The sequence below is a fragment of the Cheilinus undulatus genome, linkage group 11 (genome assembly GCF_018320785.1).
Source record: "Cheilinus undulatus linkage group 11, ASM1832078v1, whole genome shotgun sequence".
In the NCBI taxonomy this organism is placed as follows: domain Eukaryota; kingdom Metazoa; phylum Chordata; class Actinopteri; order Labriformes; family Labridae; genus Cheilinus; species Cheilinus undulatus.
Window position 1 is genome coordinate 8,057,902 of NC_054875.1, and position 22,189 is coordinate 8,080,090.

The window sequence follows — 22,189 nt, forward strand, 5'->3', positions numbered from 1 at the left end:
AATTCCTCAAAACAGCAGAACTAGATTCACTAAACAGGAATGCAAAGACCAGTATGTAAACCTATTAAAATCAGGGGACTCCATTATAAATAAAGACAAAAACCCCAGAAGGTATTGCAAACACTCATTGGTGTCATTCCAAAACCATTTACTGACCAGTGCCTTTATGAGCAAGACTAAAAATCTGATAACTGAGAAAAGAACTGTAATCTCTGGTTTGACATTCTCTTAAATAATAGGAGCCACAAAAATTAGCTTTAAAAAGAGCCACTCACTCTCTCTCTGCTCGCGTTCTCTCAGTATGGCATCCAGCCACTTCTGCTTGTCCTCAGCATTTTTGGCCATGCAGACGAACCACTTGTTCTTCGCTGTGTTGTGGATCTTCCAGCCGTTGGTCACTGTGTAGTTGTTGCTGTGATAGTCCGCTGCATGGGGGGAAATGAATGGGTAGTTAGTTTTTAATTTTAATGAAGTAGGTTGATGCATAATGAATAAGTCTTTAATGCTATAATAAATGAAACTAAAGAGACATAATTTTACAGTGACAGCAACAGAAATTATGAAAAAAGTGTTCCCTAAACTTAAAATCATGGCTATGTTAGTAAAACTCGTAGCAGTGTATGGCTGTGGTTCTCAACATGGGGGACAGGACCTCTTTGGGGGTCACCAGATGGCAAATAGTTTCTTAATTACATACTTGCCACTTTACACCAATTCTGCCAAATTTTAACCCATTTTCATTGATTTCACCACAAGTTTCGCCAATTTTAACATTTTTTTTGCCATTTTTAACCCTTTCCATTACTTTTTCTGCCTGCTCTTGCCACTTCTAAAGCAATTCTTTCCACTTTCATAGTGTTGCACCTTTATACATCCATTTTTGTCCATACTGACAATATGGACAATATGCCAGTCTGCCTATTTTTCTGCCTCAGTTGACCCGTTCTTGCCAGTTTAAAAAACAATTTTTCTTCCTATTTCGCCAAAATTTCCACCCATTTTTGCCACTTAAACCCATCCCCAACACTTTTAATGCCCTTTTACCACTTTCTATGCCCACTTTATAATTTTAGGAATTTTTAACCCATTTTAGTTAATAAATTTATTTATTTATTTCATGGGAGTTGTGATTATTCAGAATCGCAACTCTTATGCTCTTATACTAAATAAATAAATAACTAGAATTACATATATATATAGTTCCAATTATTTATTCATTTATTTATATATTTCATAAGAGTTTTTATTATTCCGGTTAAACATAAAATATGGATATCACTGCTTAACAGATGAAGCTCTCCCATTCATCCCCTTATGGGTGGTCTTGTCTGAACATGACTATTCTTGAGTATTCATGTCTGTGTTAAACTACCTTCAGGTACAGTGGGGGTCCCCTTTCTCTGGCACCTTTATTTTTGGGTCCCAGGCTGAAAAGGTTGAGAGCCACTGGTGTATGGGAAGGCTTGCTAATGTGTAATAAAGTGGCTTATGTGAAAGAAATTGTAAGAAACATTAAGTAGAAAATGTTTCTTAATAAGTTTCTCACTCTAGTGACCACTATGAGTGAAAGGGTCACATCCGGGTGTACTCTCTCTAATCTTCATCTCACTTTTTTAATGTTTCATGTTGATAACTTATTCCTGGTTAAGGCGCTCTCTAAAGTTAGAACCACCCACTCTGTTATAAACGTGTCAGGCCTGCATGAGAGCGGCCTTTAGGGTTTAAGGATACAGATAACGAACCTCCATGAAGTCATCTCTTTACGTCACCATTTATGTTGAACGTTTGTGTCCTTCTCAGTTTGTTTTCATGATTGTGGGATAAAAACCACAGACCCTGTTAACGCTGACCTCAGTGGTAAGAAAGGAAGTAATTAGCGTAATCAAATTACGAGTGAATAAGTCAACATTAAAGTTATCTCTAAAGAGGATTGACCGCTGGAGAGATGATTTACAAGCCAATTAAAAAGATAAACGCGATGCACCCTGAGAGCAGTAAGAAACCATCTTTCCACTGACTCAACAAAAGCCCTCCTCGTACCCCGGCTCTAATTTTATCATCCATTTAGCTGCAGGTGAGCTGCTCCTGAATAATGAATGGCCACTGGTAATGGGGTGCATTAGTCTCACACTCAAAGGTCATATAAATAGATCTGATACTCCAGGGCCCCGCAGGGAGCAGCTCCTGCTGATCTGTGGGAGAGAGGAGCAAAATACGACTGTGTCGAGGCTCTTTTTAACCACTGGGAGGGAAAAGATGGATTCTAGGAAATCTTATGTAAGCGCATGCTGAGATCTTTTAAGGTGGTATTTATCAGGAGGGAGAGGCGGATGAGTCAGTCAGAGAGGCGGAAAATTAACTTTTTCATCTGCTTGACACCAAGGTTGTGGATTCAACAATACTGCAGACACTAAAAAGTTTAAAAAATACAAACATATATTCCAAAAAAGTTGGGACATTGTGTCATACGTGAATAACTTAAGATTTTTCTATTCATTTTCAACCAATATTAGATTAAAGACATGCTATTCAGTGTTCAAAGTGATCAACTTTAATGCTTTCTTAGGGAAAAGAACACACTCAAAATTTGATTCCTGCATCATGTTCCACAAAAGTTTGGACATGGGCAAGAAAAGACTTAGAAAGTTGTGAAATGTTAAAAAAAAAAAAAAAAAAAAAATACCTGAGGCATTCACATTCAGTGTCAGGAACCTCACGCCTTTGTTGATTCTGAATGACTAAGCCTTTCAGGAGTGCTCCTTTTATTCACAGTCATGGTACTATCAGCTACTAACAATTAACCTACTAACCTGGGAATTGTTTCAGGAGTTCTTAAGCCTTCCACAACTTTCCCAGTCTTTTCAGGCACTTGTCCCAGCTTTTTTGGAATATGTTGCAGGGATCAAATTAAGAATATGTCTATATTTCCAAAAGACGATAAAGTTTGAACATGAAGAGTCTTGCCTTTCTGTTGTATTCAATTGTATACAGGCTGAAAAGGATTTGGAAATCACTGCAATCATTATCATCTCACAAAACGTCTCTACTTTTTTGTAATTAGGGTTTTTTTCATTAGCATGTAATATGCTAGATAGTAATGTCAAATGGTTGCATTGTTCCTCTCACCACATCTTTCTTGTCCTTTTGACTCAAACCCCACTTAAGTTCAAATTAAAAAGGCGTTAAGGAGAACACTCCTTAAGAGCAGCCTCAGGACCCACCAGTCTGTTTTATGACAGATTGCGACCCAAGTTTCCAAAACATTTCCCACAGGCCACATTTAGTCAGTGGAACATGTTGCTGTTTGGTACGTGATTGGACCAAAACACCTGATATGAAAATGAAAGAGGACAAAACTGACAAATTTTATACCCTCTTTCCACATCATTGTCAATTTTTGCCAATTTTCCAGAGAAGTTGTGAAATTACTTCATTATCATAGTAAAAAGTAGCCATTTATTGCAAGAAGAGGAGATACGTTAGTTAAAAACAGAGATCAAACATTTAAATTTACCTGTTTTCACAGCAAAACATGGTAAAATAAAAGGTATCATTGCATGTCCAATAAGGACTTCAGGACTTTTGCCACCATTGTTTTCTTAGACACCTAGCTGTGACCCACTGAAAACTGCTCTGTGACCCACTTTTGGGTGGGATGCTTGATACTGGATTTTTGCCAATATCTGATATGGCAATATTTACAGATTCATTTTAGGCAATACCGATATTTAAATATGCTTCTGGACAAGATATTTCAGTCCTTTTGGACACACTCTAAGGTTTGAGGATGACCAAGGAAACAAACTTTAGTCCTTAAAAACATTTTAAAGTTTAAAAAATGAGGATAAATAAAGAAAAAGACCTCAACTGATATAGTTCTATTGGTTCAACCTAAAAATTCACTCATTTATTAATATATGGACAAAATCTATAGCTGATGTATGCTGAAATACACAGGCAAAATATCAGATGTAAATATCGGCTGAAATTTTGATATCTGCCGATACCGATATTTGTCTCTTTAAGCCAATATCTGTCGATACCAGACCGTTAATATCATGCATCCCTAGTCTCGACCCAACAGTTGAGATCCACTGCTTTAGAGGAAGATCAGTGCAACCAGCTGGCATCACTACGCAGAATGTACTGCACAACAACGGCAGTCCACATGAGCACATTTCCTACATTTTCTCAAAATCTTTTGTTTCTTTGTACTGCGGATGCACAGTATTGGATTTTGATTGATTGTATTTTTCTATCTCATTTTAGCCAATACTGATAGAAAAACAAGTTTTTGAAAGCTCCAAGCCCAAACCTGGTAATGTGCTTTAAAACATTGATTAAAAACACATCATTCTCAAGAGTTAACACTAAAGGTAGTTGTGTCACTCAGATGGCCTAGTGGTTAGGTGTCGCCACATGTATGCCATCATCCTACGTTCAAGCCCAGCCTGTGGCCCTTTTTCTCACATGTCTCTCCCCCATTCCCTCCCCCACTCTCTCATCCCTGTTTCTGATTCTGTCCCTGTTTCTGGTCCTACAGGACCAAAATATAACACAGGTGTAGAGGCCTCATCTTGGTATGCTGTATGTTCCTATTTTCTATTGGCATCATTTTAAGACATTCATCTCAATCCTATATGGTGCTGAGACAGCTTTAATTCACCATTTAGGCACTGGCACTATTTAAAAGGTATTGATTTAGCCCCAGTATCAGAAAATACCCTAATGATACCCCGCCCTATTTTGAAGAAGACGGGTGCTTATTTCAAACCCTGGTCATTAAAGATAGAATACTTTTTTCCCTCCAAGTCATCATTTTAAATTTTGGAGCAGGTGTTAGCTAAGCAGTTATCATATAATTTTTCAGCAGAAACTCAAAGTTTTTATTCAAGCCTATTCAGGTTAGATAACACCTAGTACTCCCACATTTGACATCTTCACACTTCATAATCAGATTAGCCTTATTCTTGGAGTTCATACATATGTGTGTTTTCAGTATGGGACCACTTAGTTCTGAGAATAAGGCATGTTTTTCTTTGTGGTTTCCCCTTCAGAGGCCTAAATGTGACAGCCAGCATGCAGAAAAAAAGGTCATGTGAGCTTGCAAAATACTCTGCCAGCACATAGGGGAGAGAAAAAAGAGGAAACATGTGAGAGAGAGGAAGACAAAGTGTTTCTACACAAGCATACTGCTCATACCGTGCCCAGCGAGGTGCCTCACCAACAAACCACAAGAGCAAAAAGATGACTGAAGTCTGTATGGCTGCAGGCCCATAGATGAGACGTTGAGCTCTGGCACAGTATCTCCACCAATAAGCAAGCATCTTGGCTTCGTCACCTATCTCAGGTTTTTGCACTTCAGATTTGTATCAACACCTCACCGTATGACTGAGAAGCTGATTTGAAAAGGTGGTACGTGAGGCTGCATGCTACATCCTGTTTGAAACCAGGTGCAGGTTTGATACTCCACCCAAACTGTCAACAAGTGCCTGATTCATATCCAACCAACAGTTTCTGAGGTTTATATACAAAGACGTTTAAATTTTAAAGCTTGTGTTTCCCATCAACCACACAGAAAAACACAAAAAAAATACCTCAGAAATTATCAAAAACTCATGACGAATGATAAAACTCCCAGGAGTGAGACAGTTGCATGAATAGACACAGGCATTCTCCAAACATAACTGTGCCGGGCAAACACAAACCTGTTCCATCCTCCACATTTTCCACCTCCATCACCTCCGTGTTGATCCTGCCTCTGAACACATAGAGGGGCCCGTTGATAGATTTGGTCCTCTTGGTGGACTTCTTTCCAGAAACCCTAGGAAATGGGACAACACTGCGGTTACTCTCAGCAGGAAAAAACATCCGCTGGTGCCAGAGTGAAAGGAATTTCTGTCTCTAACACGTCCATATTCATGCAGATGCAGTGATGGGTGCAGCAGAAACAGGGAGCTGTTTGGGTTTTCTTGCATAATAAAAAGCTGAAATGGGGAAATTGGCTGCAAATGTTCTATGTCTAGTTGGTCAACAGAAATGTTTTTGCAGTATTTTTACTGTTCTTGCTTCTTGACCCACCAGTGTGGAGGCTACTGCATTGTTGACTGGTCTGATCAACATCATTATCAACATCAAGGCTGGTGCAGAAATTTCCTCAAACACAATCTTTAAAGCAGCTTAATGCAGCATGATTTAGTCATAATGTGTGTTTAAAATTGGACAGGGCAATATTGCAATCTGCAATTGGGATTATAATAGAATTCTATCAGAAGTCTACTTGCTTGGTTGTCAAGGAAAATGAGGAGAAATAATGATGGTTTTGAAGTGTGAACTTCTAAACTTAAAACATACAAATATTAAGTAGCATTAAAACATACAACACTAAGAGTTTTTATAGCACTGCTTTCCAAATAATGCCACATTTTCCAAAAATATTGAAGCTTTTCCCTTTCTCAAAATAAAGGCATTTCAACAAAACGCAATGATGGCACTGTTGAAACCTTTCAAGTACTATTTTAAATAAATGCCTGTAACCTTTTATTCAATTCAATTATCACATCACTATTGCAATTTGATGAATAGTGCAGCACTAATGCAGCAGGAATAAGTTGTCTATATTCATATTTATAAAGTTTTTTATTGTGTCAGTCAACTAAAACTGGACTTCAAAATACATATAAGCACAACTGAAGTCATACATCAAATGTGCACTAAGATAAGTGATGAACCAACACTAGTCCAGGCAGACAGCTTGAGCACACTGATTTCATGGTTAACATACACTATATGGACAAAAGTATTTGGCCACCTGACCACTACACCAACAGGGACTGTAATGACTGTAGGACTGGGTAATCAATCGCAAATTAGATTAAATTTCAATTAGGGCTGTTAACATTAACGTGTTAACTCTTGTGATTAATCTTGAAACTTTAACACATTCAACGCATTTGAATCATATGACTAAGTTTGACCACAACTTCCTCCCGTAGTCCTCCAGTGTGGATGTTTACGTGCCTGAGGGTGAAGAGGTGAGAGGGTCAGACACAGCCAGCAGTGACGAGTGAGGAGACAGGCCCAGGTCTGCTTAACGGTAATTTTCTTTTTAAAAAGCTGAAGAATGTTAGTTAAGATAAAACCAAATTTGTGGGTACATGCTGCAGTGATGAACTGTCTTTACACCAAGCACAACAAGTCTGAAGTTCCACCTTCGGGCAAAAAAGATCTTTGCTAATGTTAGCAAAGACGCTAAAAACAACATGGGATAAAGCCGTGGTCATACCACTCTCTTCAGATGCTTCAGGACAGTTTTCTTCTTCAGTTGCTCAGATAAATGCTGAAAAGTGCTCCAAAACTTTGAGCAAGTCCTGTTTGTTAAAAATATTAATCCAGTGTAGGAATCCACAGTGGAATTGACAAAATTGAAGTTAATTAACAAACTTTACAAGCTGAAGATGGAAAATATGATGCGTTCAGGTAACCTTAGTAAATTAGATGACTGTATTCTATTTATTATGATGTGTTTGAATGTCACATAAAAATAGGAAAATGTAGTTTTGATGAGAAACTTCAATAAATACAGTTGAGCAGCAATTAGATTATTTTTGCAAATCATTCAGCCCTAACTGGCTGTATTCAAATACATGTTCTTAAATATGGAGTTCTTTTGCAGCTATAACAGCCTCCTCTCTTCTTGGGAGGCTTTCCACAAGATTTTGAAGTGTTTATGAGGGAAATTTTGCCCATTCACTCTGAGGTTAGGCACTGATTTTGGCTGAGAAGGCCTGGCTCACACTATGTTCCAGTTCCATCCCAAAGGTGCTTGATGGGGTTGAGGTCAGGGCTCTATGCAGGCAAGTCAAGTTCTTCCTCTGAACCCATCAAACCATGTCTTTATATATTTTGCCTTGTGCACTGGGGCACAGACATGTTGGAATAGATAAGAGCCTTCCCCAAACTGTTGCTACAAAGTTGGAAGCATAGCATTGTCCAAAATGTCTTAGCATGCTGAAGCATTAAGATTGTTCTTCATTGGCGGTACTAGAGGTTTGGTACAGTTGGAAACCACTTGCATTTCCATCATCAAATATGGGAAAGGCAACAAAATAACCAATCAGTACCACATGGTTTTTATGGCACTCCACCGTTGGCTGTGCAAACATGAGCAAGATTAGGGTTTACCATATCAAACCATAAGAAACCAATCAGTAAACCTTATCACACTGGTTTGACAAGGTTGGTCAAAATGGTTCTTGGTGCTTCACAAGTCAAAAGCGTTGGCAGATATGAACCAGAACTTTCTCACCTGGACTTCCTCTTGCAGTAAACCAGAAGGTTGTCAAACAAGAAGAAGATCCGTTCCTGGATGTTCCCAGCTGAGATTTTGAGCAGATTTCCGTGAAGCAGCAACTCTGTGCAAATATCTGTCAGGTTTGTTCCCTGAAGGAAAAAAAACACAAAACAGCAGGAATAAGCTACATTATCACTGTAACAACACGAGAGTTACAAAACTTCACATGGCCGTTTTATCCGCTGTGAACAGCCTTCATGCTCATGTGTTGCAAACATATTTTGTCTTATCTGAGCAGAACGTGGGCGCACTGATAACAGTCGGGCTAAATTTAGGAGATGTGAGGAAAACATTGTTGTCTGTATCAAAACTTGAAGGGTTCACAACCTTGGTGAGACAATGTGAAATTCCACTTTGACATTTTAAACAGTTTGTTTTCATTTCATCCTCAATGATCGGAAAGAGTAAACACAGCCGCTCCCCACCCAACTTTAATGGAAACTCGATGCAAACGTGCAGAACTATCAAAGAAGAATTTTGCATGTTGGAACTTTGGTCCTGTGTTTTGCTCTTATTGACTAATCGATGCAGAGATAGCTTGCTACTTTTCCACAATATATATGGGGAGCTGTAAGAAAGCCTGTAATAATTGTGATCTTTCTGTTGGAATAAATGGACCTCATCTACATAGATGTTTTAAAAGCTGTTTCTCTGCCTCTTAGAGGCTCAAGATGCTATTTGGAGTGTCTAAAAATATTATGGAAAGAATCCCAAGAGACAGACCTGGTTATAAAAGTAGATGCTTTCATCTTTTAATAGAAACAGCTGAGACATTATTCTATTCAAAGCCACCAGACTCCAATGATGATAACAGTGACTTCACATTTCAGGACATGGAGTTGCTGGGATTAACCAATTCATTGCTGGCCTTATTGTGCAACAGTGATGTTAAAATGTTGACCTCCACTCCAGGACACACACACAAGTTAAATGCTTACTTTGAGATGAAGACCAAATTTTAGCTGTCCTACACTGAGTTCTGTCAAAATAACCTAGCAAAGCAGATGGATACACCCATTTCCGTGTTTCTCACTGGTGAATCCATCTTGCAAAGCTCCCGTCTGAACCGTTTGGGCCCGTTTAGGAAGTGACAGGACCAATAAGCTATGAGGGGGAGTACTTTCGGGCATGGTGGAGTCGTGATGTAAGCAAGCAGCAACAAGAAGCTGGCGTAGATATGGTGGAAGAGATTAGCGTGGATGCTGCTAAGGCGCCACTTTTATCAGAACTTGATGATATTTCTTCGTTTAAAGAAGAACAAAGAATGGCACTGAGTTGTTTTCTTTTCAAAAACGACAAAAGTGGGGTACTGACATGTCTATAGTAGCCATGGTTCACATTATGCTGTCCTAAATCTAAAATCTAATCTTAAATCTAATCCATCTAAACCTAGAGGGTAAAAGGTTCCTGGAAGATAATCTTATTGAGTCTGCAAGAGAACTACCCCTCAGGTGAAGATTTATTTTCCAACTAAATAACGACCCGAAGCACACAGAGAAAGCTACGCAGAAATGGTATAAAGACAACAAGGTGAATCTTCTAGAGTGGCCGAGTCAAAGCCCAGACCTTGATTCAAAAAATAATTTGTGGTACGACTTGAAAAGGGCAGTTCACACCAGATCCCTGTGCAACCTGACAGAGCTTGAGCAGTTTTTCAAAAAAGTATGGAGTAAATAAGCAGAGTCCAGATGTGCGAGCCTGATTGAGACCTATCCACACAGACTAAGAGTAGTGATTGGAGCCACAGGTGTATCTACTAAATACTAATTTAAAGGATGTAAATATTTATGAAAAATATTAAGCCAAATTAAATTGCCCATGAGGGTGAAGAGAGGGTTAATACTTTCTACAGGCACTAAAAGCCTGCCCTAAATGTAAAAAGGACCAGTGTAGTCCTACAAAGCTGTTACCTTTGGGACTCCTGTTTTAGGCACAAACAACGCCTTTATGTCCTCTTCTCAGGAGGTAAACCCAGGCTACAAATACATCCACGCACATAAAAAATACAGCTGTATATGCAAAAAGGAAGGAAGTACACAGAGAGCTACCGACTGTATGTGGAAGTTCTTTAGCCTCGCTGTGATCTCTGCTGTAAAACATGATGAAATGCTCTCTATGTTTGTATTTTAAGAGCAGAAAAATGTGATGAAAGCTGATACAAAGGCCACGTCATGATAATACTAAAGAGGCATTATTACTGGTGCATCTCTTTGTAAGCTTTAACCTTCACAGGAAGTGATCAAGTCGTACTTAAAGGAATCAAACAGACCACAACCTGCAAGGACTGAAAAACAAAGCCATCTTTACAAAGCAGAGCAAAGGACAGGGAAACCGCAGAAACAGGGCTTTAACCATCATCACAGTGGACTAGCAGAGCTGAAACAATGTAAAGTGTTTATTCAGTCATTTATAATTAATTTATAATAATATAATAATAATAATATTATAATACAATAATAATAATATAATAATAATTTGTATTTATAATTAGGCATTCAAAATGTGTGATATTTCTCCACTGTTGGTAAATCTGTCAAAATACAATGCATCTGCATATTCTCTGTCTCTCAGCTGTAGAAAGCAGGGGCCCCAGGTTTAGCAGGGTGCAGAGAACACACTACCATGATTTGGCACCACATTTAGGCAAGAGAATAAATGCTTGGACTACAGCTAAAGACTAAAATGTGATATTGCAATTTAGGCATCAACACTGATAGTCCTAATTTTGTACTGCTTGCATTCATCACTGTATGAAGAATATAGAGTCCAAAAATGAGGCACATCTGCAGCTTAACGTAATATTTTTATACACTGGAGTTAAGAAAGGTGCTTCTCAAGAGAGTTCAGGAGTAGATGCATGTTAATACTTCTGAACCATGTCCTTCTTATCCATCCAAATTCATGTAGAAAATCTGTCAGCTTTGCCTTCGTTTTTTTAACATTCTTTGGTGGCCAGTGTTTGGTGATTAAAATGCAGAGTGGCAAAAATTAGCAAAAGTTTGAGGAGGTGGCCAAAATTAGCAAAATGGGGCAAAAATGAGGGGAAAAAAATGAAAAAAAGAAGTGGCAAAAATAGCCGGTAAGTGGTAAAAACATTACAAAAATGGCCAAGAAGTGGGAAAAAAATCATTTAGAGTGGCAAAAATTGGCAAAAAAAAGTGTGAAGAGGTGGCAGAGTCAACTTTGATTTAGTCAAACTGAACAGGTTAGGTGTGAAAATGGACTAAGAATGTTTAAATCTACGGTTTGGGTGTAAAACAAAACTGTTCAGCTATTGTTATCAATCTGAAGCTTTTAGAAAGAGGATTGTAAACAGACCACAGCTAATACCAAATTAACCTCTCCACAAAGTTTCTGGATTTCAAACATAACTTTGGCATCATTAGATTTAGAAAATCCCTTTCCTGGTGCCGTTTGGCCCAACAGTTCGTCGCTCTCCATGTACAGACGCTACAGTCCTTGAAGTGGCGGCCAGCTTTGACTCTGACCCTGGGCACCCTTCCCATATGTCTCCTTTTCTGATTCCCTCTTTTATTCACAGTCCCTCTGATATAAAGCTAGTTAATAAATCTAAAAGAGGAAAATCAACTTTCATTTATTCACATTTCATTCTAGGGAACAAAAATCTCTTTCACAGCTGCAGAAACAAGCACGAGTAAGCATCATCACTGTCTCCTGCCTGAGTCTTCAACTACACATTTATTTATTTCATCAAATTTAAAGCAGGATACAAGAGGATTTAATTCAATAACTCTACAGGGTCCAGGAGCAGCAGAAGGTAAACTTGCTGCCTGCCAAAACTGTCAAAACACAGTTACTAAAGCATTAAACTAAAGACATCTCATTACTCTTTGTTAAACGGATCATTCCCCTCCAAATCAACCGGAACTAAACACACCCATATGTGGGCCACGGACGATCCCTACCTCCCCCTCTCTTGGCAAGCAAGCCTTGACCACCATCTCCCTAAAGGCACACATATACATTAGAGGAAAGACCCAAGCATTGTCTCTGATGTTTTTAACAAAGGTCCACCAGAGAGCCTCTGTGGAAACCCCCCTTTGACCACACCCACGCTCGGGTGTCCATAATTGATTCCCATGAGTGTACATTCATGATGGATGTTCATTGCCGCAGAGTTCATGGAGAGAAAAATGAATCTTTTCTAAAAAGGTGCATGCCAGCAGAGTCTAAGAAGGGGGGGTTGTGTTTCAGACGATCAATTCAACCTCACGTAAACTGCACCCAGCTTGAGGAGGGGGGGTATGGGTGTCTGAGAACTCAGAGTTCATGCTTGGTCCATGTTTTGCACCATGTGCTTTCATGCATTTTTCATGTTTAAGAATATATGTGTCCTGGTGCTGGTATGTGCATGGAGTGTCTGGGCAGATGTAATGCATCTGGGCCTGATTCTGCACTACCGGAGTCCCCATCCATTAAGGCTGGAGGTGATTATCCAGAAGAGTGGCTGCAGAGAGGAAAGAGGAGCAGAACTAATGCTGTAAGGTTGGAGGCTCTGCTGGGTGGAGGGGGGTTGCCTTACCAAGATTCTGCTGAGTGGTTCAGATGAAGAGAATGGAGAAATTGCCTGCCTTTGCCAGCAGATATGATACTCTTCTTGAGCCTTTGCCTTTATATTAGAGCAAAATTTGGCTAAAGTTATGGATGCAAGCTGAAACAAAAGAACCACATGAGTCAGTTATCGATCATGTTTATGCAATTCAGCCACAAAAACCCTCAAACGTGCCCCGCGTTCCCTTAGAAAGGGACTGACAGCAATACTGCTTACATAAGGCTTGCATCATCATTATCATGGTATTTCCATTGTATATAATTATGTCAAACCAAGCAGTAAATCATCTAGTGTAAATGCCTGAAATTAGTGCCAAGAGACTACAATGACATCTTTAGACTTATTTTCTGTTCAACTTACGTCACAACACTTAAAATCTATCGTTATCAGAATAATATTTGATACTTGCTTCAAAAAAATTTACAAAGAGCACTAAAACAATTGATCATCTCCAAATTTCTTGCTCCAAAAAAACAGGATAATTCATTTGGCACAGTTGGTGTCAATCTTGTGATGTACAAACAGGATGGGGGATATGATGCAAGCTAATCCATAAAGCATTAAAATGTATAAAAAACACAGAATTAATCATTCAACCCAGGAGGGACCCAGAAATATTCTGTATGATCTTTTACTGTCAATATATCGCTGCTAGGGCTCAGAAACCTTTGATATAGAAAAATAGAGGAACTAAGACTTTAATTTAATTCTCAGCCTTCTTGTTGTTATTTATTATTTATTATTTTATCTCCGATCTTCTTGTTTATGTGTTTTTTATTCTATATCTTCGCCTCATTAACTGACTGAGTTTTTGTCTTTAACTGTCCTCTTCTTTGTTCTTGTCTTTGTATTATGGCTGTAAAAAAATCTTCAATAGTTTGGATGATTTCAGCAGTGCTTAAAGTGGCTAAACTATGAAATAACTACATCTTGCATAAAACAGGTGCAAAGGATGGGGATAAGTCCATTATAGAGAGTAGGCAATTTCAAATATATTCTAAACTCAGATTCGATGCAGCGTTCTTGTATATAAGACCTGATGCAGCATCTGTGTCCCTTGACTGATGAACTGTAACACGGTTCACTGGAATACATTTGTGCAACTGTGCAGGTTTGGGAAGTCGTTTTCAAGCAATATTTAAGTTTAAGATGGCCTTTTTTGGGCGGGCTTGGGTCTAAATGGGCTGAGGATTTTTTATTTGTTGCCATGGTATCAAAAAAGGCATGACGTTTACTGATGCCATACTGAAGTTAGAAATTCTGGTATTGTAACAGAGTAACATGTTAAACTAGAGTGGGAAGCAGCTACAGCAACAGATCTAATGGATCAATAATTAGGGCTATTAAATTAACCGAATTTGCAAGATTACATGTTTAATCTGGATTAATTGCTGGATTTTGACATTTAACTGTGATTAACTGCATTTCAATCTTATATGTAAGCTTCAATTAATATGCATTAAAAAAATTAAGTGTATAAGCCTACACTAAAGTCTTGATCCGGGATTAAAAAAAGAATGCAAATAAATATAGATAAAATTTTATTTGATTGGCTTGAATTGTTGCAATTTTTAAAATGTATTACATTGAGCAGGAGATCAGTCTGTAAGGACGTGGGCTAGGAATCGGAGGGTCGCCGGTTCATATCTGGACTTTGGCCAGGTAGCTGGAGAGATGCCAGTCCACTTTCTGAGTATCAGTGTTGTTTCATCAACTAACAGTATGACTAAAAATGTTCGTCGACAGCCTTTTTTTAAATGACAAAAACTAGACTAAGACTAACAGAAGTAGATCTGTGATGATTAAAACTGACAAAAAGTAAGTTTAGTTTTCATCAAGATGACTAAAACTAGACTAAAATGTAATTAAGTTTTTGTCGGACATTCAAAATGTGTGATATTCCACCACTGCAGGTAAATCTGTCAAAATACAATGGCTATTCTGTCCCTTAGCTGTAGGAAGCAGGGTCCCCAGGTTAGGCAGGGTATAGAAGACACACGACCAGATTTGGTACCAGATTTGGGCAAAAAAATAGATGCTTGGAATAGAAGTTTAGACTAAAATGTTAGGTTTTTTTATGACTAAATGTGACTAAAACTATAAGACATTTAATCTTAGACTAAAATTAAAAATAAATCTGCCAAAATCAACATCAGTACTTTTGAAGTGTCCTTGAGCAAGGCACTGAACCACCAACAGCTCCTGGTAGCGCTCCAATGAGAGCAGCAAGGCTATCCCTCTCTCCATTAGTGCACGTCCATGGGGATCATGTTTGTACATGTTTGCACGTAACTCAGCATATTTGTGTCTGTAATATGCTCAACAACTGCATCTAAACTGTGAATTTCCCCTCAGCGATTAATAAAACATGGCTTCTTTTTCTATTTTACATTATTATGTTTTTTTGATTATTTAAATGAGTAATGCACTGCTACACCAGCATTGTCTGAAACATGACTTAAAGCATTGGTGCACAACCTGGGGCCCAGGACGCCCTTGCTGGGAGGCTTCCATCTGCTCTGAAGTTGTTAAAATCAGATTTATGCAGACTAACTGAAACACTTATGGATGGGTCTTCTGGTAATAACATAAAATAAAATTAAAATTGATGTTAATTTTTGATAGAAAGGGATCGCCTTTTCATAGGTCTTGGGGGGCCTCAGCTTTTCTTAGCGACATGTAAGGAGTATTCAAAGGGGAAATGTTGGGAACCACTGACTTAGAGGTAGGGGACAGAATCAAAGGTGAAATACACTGGCATACATTAAGAAGCATGCAGGAGTGCATGTACAAAATGACTCACTGGCATCTGATAATTACCATTTCATGAGGCAGTATTTGCACTTTCAGCAGTTCCAGTTTAGTTTTTCTTTCTCTGTACGTAAACACATGGTTAAGGATTAAGCTGCAAGATTTTCCCTCCAAAAAGTTTTTTTTTTGTTTGTTTGTTTTTTTTTATTTTTGTTTTTTTTGCTTGTACATTGAAATTTGTCTTGTCTCTAAATAACGGCACCTTCCCTCCAGTTTGAATGCAAGCCTGCTTTCATAGTCTTTTTGCTTGTTTTTAAAAGGTAAATCGAGCATTCAAAGGTTAAGCAGTGTTATTTTCCATCCAAGAAGCTACTCTGCTACTTTTGCTTAACTACACTGCGCTAAAAGGAAAAAATAGCATAAGATAAGTGCAATTTTAAAAAATGTAATGCATTAATTTTGAAACCGACTTGCATCACAGTTAACACGTAAATGCTCACAGCCCTACTGTAGTTATTTTGCATATTTGAAGCTAAATTGCTAAGTTCCGGTAGAGGACATTTCTAAGTATAAAACTGACATTTTTCCAAAGGAAAGGGAAAACCGAGTCAGATTCTGGCAGACAGATAGTGGGATGTCCCGATGGGGCCCTCTCTCTGGTTCCATCCTTCAATGTTCTTCCTTTCCCCCTCCGAAGGTCCCCTCACATAACCCTCCCTGTGCATGTGAGACTCCAGCTCTGCTTCTCTAGGGCTCTTCTGATTGGGCAGTCCGCCCGTTGGCATCCCCCTTGGCACCCTGAGTGGGTGGATTGTCCCATTGGTGCCGGCTAAGACAAGGCCTCTGTTGTGGTGGGTGAGGGAGGCGTGAAAAATGCACTGGACCCTCCGCTCGGCTCCCAAGCCCCGTCTGTGGCCCCTGAGCTCAGAGCAGTGATTTGGTTTTAGCAGCAGTTAACTCTTAGCATAGATGGAGCTGCAGGTCGTGTATTTCTTCAGTAAGTTTCCATTTTTTTGGCAGGACTTTCAGTTCTTCTTTTGGCAGAAATCTTGCACTAATTATGACTGTGCTGCATCTGAGGGTGCGATAGAAAGGAATGCAACCCGTCTTTCATTTCTGCCTTCTTAATGTCACATCAGTGCACTGAAATATTATGTCACTACCTTTCAGCTCTCAAGCTTTGAGCTTTGGGCAAGCTTTAGCCTTTTCCCCTTTTGGTCGACCTCTATATTGCCTCGCTGTGACATGCAAGCCTTTTTATGATACCCTGCTCTTCATGTCTGTCTCGCTCTCACCTCCCAGCCTTCAATGTGGGACTGCAGCTGTTCCAGAGCCTCCAGTTTCTCCATCTGCCTCTTGGTCTCATTGATGTTGGAGCAGACAGCCTTCATGGCCTGCAGAGCCTCCTCCACTGCCGGGTAGTCAGCATGCTTCTTCGGGGTTCGCTTCAGCAGTTCCTTGGTTATAGGAAAGAAAACGGAAAGGAAAAACATTCTGTCAGCAGGGACATAAAAAATATTTCTGTTTTTGAGAGGCTTCAAGTCTTCTGTGACCTTTAGCAAAACTAGCACGCTGAGGGAAGTCCAAAAACTTCCAGCCCTGCAGTCGAAAATAATAGTAGGTGGGGAAGATCGGGCCTTAAATGCCAGCAGGTACACAATTCTCAAACCAAAATGTGTGGCAGAATTATCAAACTGAGTCACTGTTGTTGATCAAATTGAATGCATTATGATCTGCACGGCATCCTTGTAACATAATGACTCATGTAAGTTTAGATTTAGGTCGTGTCAGCAGGCTGTGTAATGTCAAACAAAGCTGGTGTAATTATCAGAAGACAGCACAGTGACGTGAGGGCAGCAGCTGGACTGTACCTTCAGCAGCAGAGGATACTTGCAGATCCTCTGAATGGGGGTGAGGAGGTAACCCTCCAGGGGAATATCTGTGCTTTTCTTTCCTCCCAGAAGCATACAGTGCTGAAAGGGAAACACAAACCACAATGTTATGCACCAAGACTGATTCATTATTCAAAAAACAGGAGGATACTTAGAGCCAGACAGACAGAAAATTCTTCATTGATATTTAAAAAAGTCCTTGTATAAACATTATTAAAGGAACATTTCTGTATTTTTTAACTCAGTAATTGTTATCCTAGCTGCAAGAGAAAGGGATTTTGATTTGATTTTAATTTCTGCAGGCGGAAACTCAGCGGGCTGAAAGAGAAAGATCAGTGGAAACTGGTGAGCAGGAGAGATCCCCAGTAACCTGATGGGCAGGTGTATAAACTATGTGAGAAAAAAATTGCTTAATTATGCAGAGCATCTGTTGCCGTCTTTCACGCTCTTTCCTGTGCACTCGCCCCTTCAAGGGTCAACAATGACTCAGCTCTTGTGTCTAATAAAATAACTAGGGTTGCAGAATATTGGATGATTGCTGATGTGCTGATATTTCTAAATTGATTCCAGCTGACACTGATATATAAACACCTTTTTTTACTTGTACAAAATCCACCAAGTATCTCAAGTCCAAAGTGTTTCTAAGAGCTGCAGTAGCTCTAGCTCTCAGGACCCACCATAAGCTCCTCAAGAGGAATTGTGACCCAAACTTTGGATATTTTCTGGTCAATCAGATTAATTTAATAAAAAAATAGTAGAGTTTGGACCTCAGGTGGTAAAAAAAGAAACCACAAAACTAGCAATAAAGGACAAAACAAGCTGATTTTTTTCAAGAGTCTCACAGAAGATTTGGTGCATTTTTTCCCAGGCGCTTATCCTTGACCAACTGAAAAGAGCTTTGAGACCCACTTTTGGGTCCCAACCCACCAGTTGAGAACCACTAAAAATCTAGAAAATCTGTGGTCTTGTGGGTCTCCTCTGTCAAAAACAAAGCAGGCAATGCATAGTGATGAAGAATATGCACTTTGCACCCTCAAAGAACACCTAAAGTTACAGGCAGGAACTCAAACTCAGTGGATTACTTCATCCATGGTGCAAATGTGTCAACAACAACAATCCACCAGAAACATGAGTGAAAGAACCCCAGGTGGGATCACTGAACATCAGGAAACATCCAAACACAGTTAATGATGGGAAACCTCACCCACACATACACACAGATTTGAAATGGTAGTAGGCGGAGCTTAGATCAACTGACTCCTTACAGAGTTGAACTAACACAGGTGGATCAACTCTGTCAATTAGGAGTTAAAATCAACTTTAAAATATGTAACCCTGAGGTATCAACACTCCTGTTTTTTGCTGTTCAGGGATGTGATGGAATCATTCTCTTACTATGTACTAACAACTAGAAAAAGTAAGAGTATTTTACTCCAGTAAAAGTACAGTTAGTCTGGTTAAGATTTACTTAAGTGGAAGTAAAAGTAAAATTTTAAATGTACTCCAAAAAGTACAAGTATCCCCCAAAAAACAACTCAATTATAGTAATCTGAGTAAATGTAATTAGTTACTTTCTACCTCGACTGACTGATTGATTTTCAGACTTTGTAAATGTACATGGGCCTTCTTTCTACATCCATCTTTAACATAGTGTTTATATTGTAAATGATTATGTTGGCATATATTGCGGTTTATGGATAAGAGTGTTTTTTACGATCAACTCAACTCAACTCAAACTGTATCTATAAAGCACATTTAAAACACCCCGAGTTGACCAAAGTTCTGTACAGATCAAAAGCAGCACAAATGACAAAAATAGATACAATACTAAGATACATAAACGATGTATTTTGCTGTCATAAATAGCCAGCAGCCTAAGTTAAGGCTGCTAAAGATTTGCATGCTAACAGAGTCGTGTTTAGCCCAAGTCACAGCGCTGTTTGAAGCCTTGATATTCTCACTCCTGAGATGTAACTTTCACCTTCACTATGACTGCCATGGCGGCGTAAAGGAGGATGAGGTGTTTCCGTTTTGCCTTCAATGTTAGTATCAGAGGCTCAATAGGAGGGGAAGCGTGATCAGCTGAGCCATCAGGGGAACGGAGCGCCGTGCATGTGCATATCTGACTGTTTGTATGTGGAGCTTCTGCAAAGCTGATGTGAATCGACAGACGGGGACACGTAACGTCACACCGTCTCAGTATCAGAATGAATGTGGCAAGGCGTAAAGACAAAGAAGTGCCATTATGGCGCTGTCATGGGAATGAACTGTGAAAACACCTGCTGTAATTCTCTGGGATTGTGGGTAGTGTAGTTTGTTTCCCCAAGATCACGAATAAACAATGACTTTGGCAGAGCAAGGTTAATTTACGAACTTTTATCTACTAGAGGAGTAATTCCATCTTTTCACACACAGGGGGCTTGGATGATTATAACATTATAGTAGATAATAAAATCCACTATGGAGAAAATGAATGGGATTTAACTTACAGATCCAAACCGTTGAGCTCTATTCAAGTGGAGATTACAAGCAAAAACAACAATAATACATATTAGCATTAAAAACAAATAAAAACCTGAGGTGCACTAAATTACCCTGCCAGTAAAACAAAAGAAAAAATTTCCTTTAATGAAAAACAGAAAAGTTTATCCAGATTAGTGAAGTTTGACTTGGGCATATTGTCTGTTGGTTCATTTGTATAGTAAAACCATCGGTTTAACTTTTTCATACTTTAAAATCTGTTTATCATGTTTCATAGCATCTGTGTAAAAGCCTATTTTCAAAACATTTTGCATCTGTTTGCAATGCCGTCTCATGCATCTTATATTTTTTTCTGCAATAAATTTACTTTAATTGACGGTTGTTGTCATTTCTACTCAGTCACAGTCTGCTGCACAGGCAGAGCGTCTCTAACATGTTTGAGGTGCAGCAGGATGATCTCAGCCTGTTAGAGACACAGAAGTAGACTGAGTTTTCTTATGTCTGCTGCTTTTTTAAGTGATGAAAACTTCATGCAGAATGAGACGCTCTTACTTTACAAAAAGCAGCAAATGCAAGGGTAGAGAAATGGTTTGCTTTAATTGCAATAGCTCTAAACACAAGTCAATTTACTACACATGACCGAGGGAACCATTACAGATGCTGATAATAGAACCATTAAGGCAGCAATGATGGAGACACATTTCAGTTATTCTTCTCATGAGAAATCATATCAGGAGTGTGACTGCTTTGAAATAAATATGAAGATTAAATGACATTATTTTCAAAATTAATATTCATGTAAAATTACTAACATTTGAAATGACTTGAACAGAATTAAAGTTATTAGACAGAGACAGAGCAATATGACAGTTTTAATAGAGGGGGTTAGGGTTAGGGTTTCAATTCTTTCAGTTCAAACTAGAGCTGTCAAATGATTACACATTTTAACTTTGGTTAATCTCAGAATTTCTGTGGTTAATCACGTTTCATCAGCCTATTTTGAAATGCCACTGTTTCATTTTCATTTAAAGAAAGAATATGAGGAAGTCCAGCTAGATGGAAACTTAAGACGCAAGCTTACCAACAGGAAAAGGACTTTGTTATGGATTGAAAAGGGAACTAAGGGAACAGAACAAATGTAAATTCTTGATAACACAAGGTGCAGATGACTATTGACTAGTCCACTGAGCTGCCTAAGAGTTTTTTAAAGTAAAATGGGACATTAAGGGGTAGTAGTAGACTTTTTTGACATCACTGTGGCTGCAGGGAGATGCAGCAGTGGCTTAAATAAAGTGTGCTGAAAGGGATAAAAAGTATGCAATTAATTGTAATTTCAAAAATAAATGCACAAATTATAGACCTTAATTAGTCATAATAATGCATTAATACCAACAGCTAAAAATTTCACTCAAGCCCAAAGCAAACCTTGCTATCTGGCGTGCATCCAAATGAACGGCCCCATTGTTTTCTATGTACAAACCCACACCAGGGGTGGCCTGACACACCTGGACATGGCCTGCCTTGGCTATTTACGACTTTGCTCTAGTCTCAGCATGGCCAGCCATGGCAGGTGGAGTATTGTCCATCGTGGCTGCCAAGTAGCCAGTCTGTATGAGAGCACAGAAGAAGAAATTTAGTGCCATCTTCATGGAGAACAAGTGGGAGGCCTTGGTCACCGCTGAAATGTCAAGACTATTATGTTTTTTCCGCTTAGCCGGTGAGGTGGAGAGGCATGCCCTTAGTGGGCTCTTAACTCTGGTATCAAGCACCTAAAGGGAGAGGATGGTTTGACCGTTGACTTGCTGCTGCCAATATATGCTGGCGAGGCCAATTGAGGTAAATCAACATCTAATATGCCCATTTTTGCCAGTTTGACTAATTTCTGCCAATATCTGCCCATTTTGTCTTTCTCAGTTAGCAATATTTTGCCACTTTATATTGATTTTCTTCACATTTCACCAGATTTCCAATAATTTTTGCCAATTTAAGCCTTTTCAGCCACTTTCTAAATTTCTTTTACCACTATTTATGCCCATTTTTTGCCACTTCCAACCCATTTCTGCTACTCTTAAGATCCAACTTCACCACCTTTTCCACCATTTTTTCATTATTAACCCATTTTCTTATTTTTCAACCCAT

The 22,189-nt window shown here is 39.0% G+C and overlaps 1 protein-coding gene across 1 annotated transcript in view; it reads right to left on the reverse strand.

Moving 5' to 3' along the window:
• Positions 1–22,189, reverse strand: part of prex1 (phosphatidylinositol-3,4,5-trisphosphate-dependent Rac exchange factor 1) — a 197,365-nt gene that overhangs the window by 105,213 nt on the left and 69,963 nt on the right. Inside the window, exons 5-9 of the mRNA XM_041799139.1 lie at positions 17,549–17,650; positions 16,973–17,134; positions 8,309–8,442; positions 5,709–5,824; positions 276–425 (exon numbers count right to left, since the gene is read on the reverse strand). Coding sequence (XP_041655073.1) covers positions 276–425; positions 5,709–5,824; positions 8,309–8,442; positions 16,973–17,134; positions 17,549–17,650 — 664 coding nt within the window. The remainder of the gene's footprint in view (positions 1–275; positions 426–5,708; positions 5,825–8,308; positions 8,443–16,972; positions 17,135–17,548; positions 17,651–22,189) is intronic.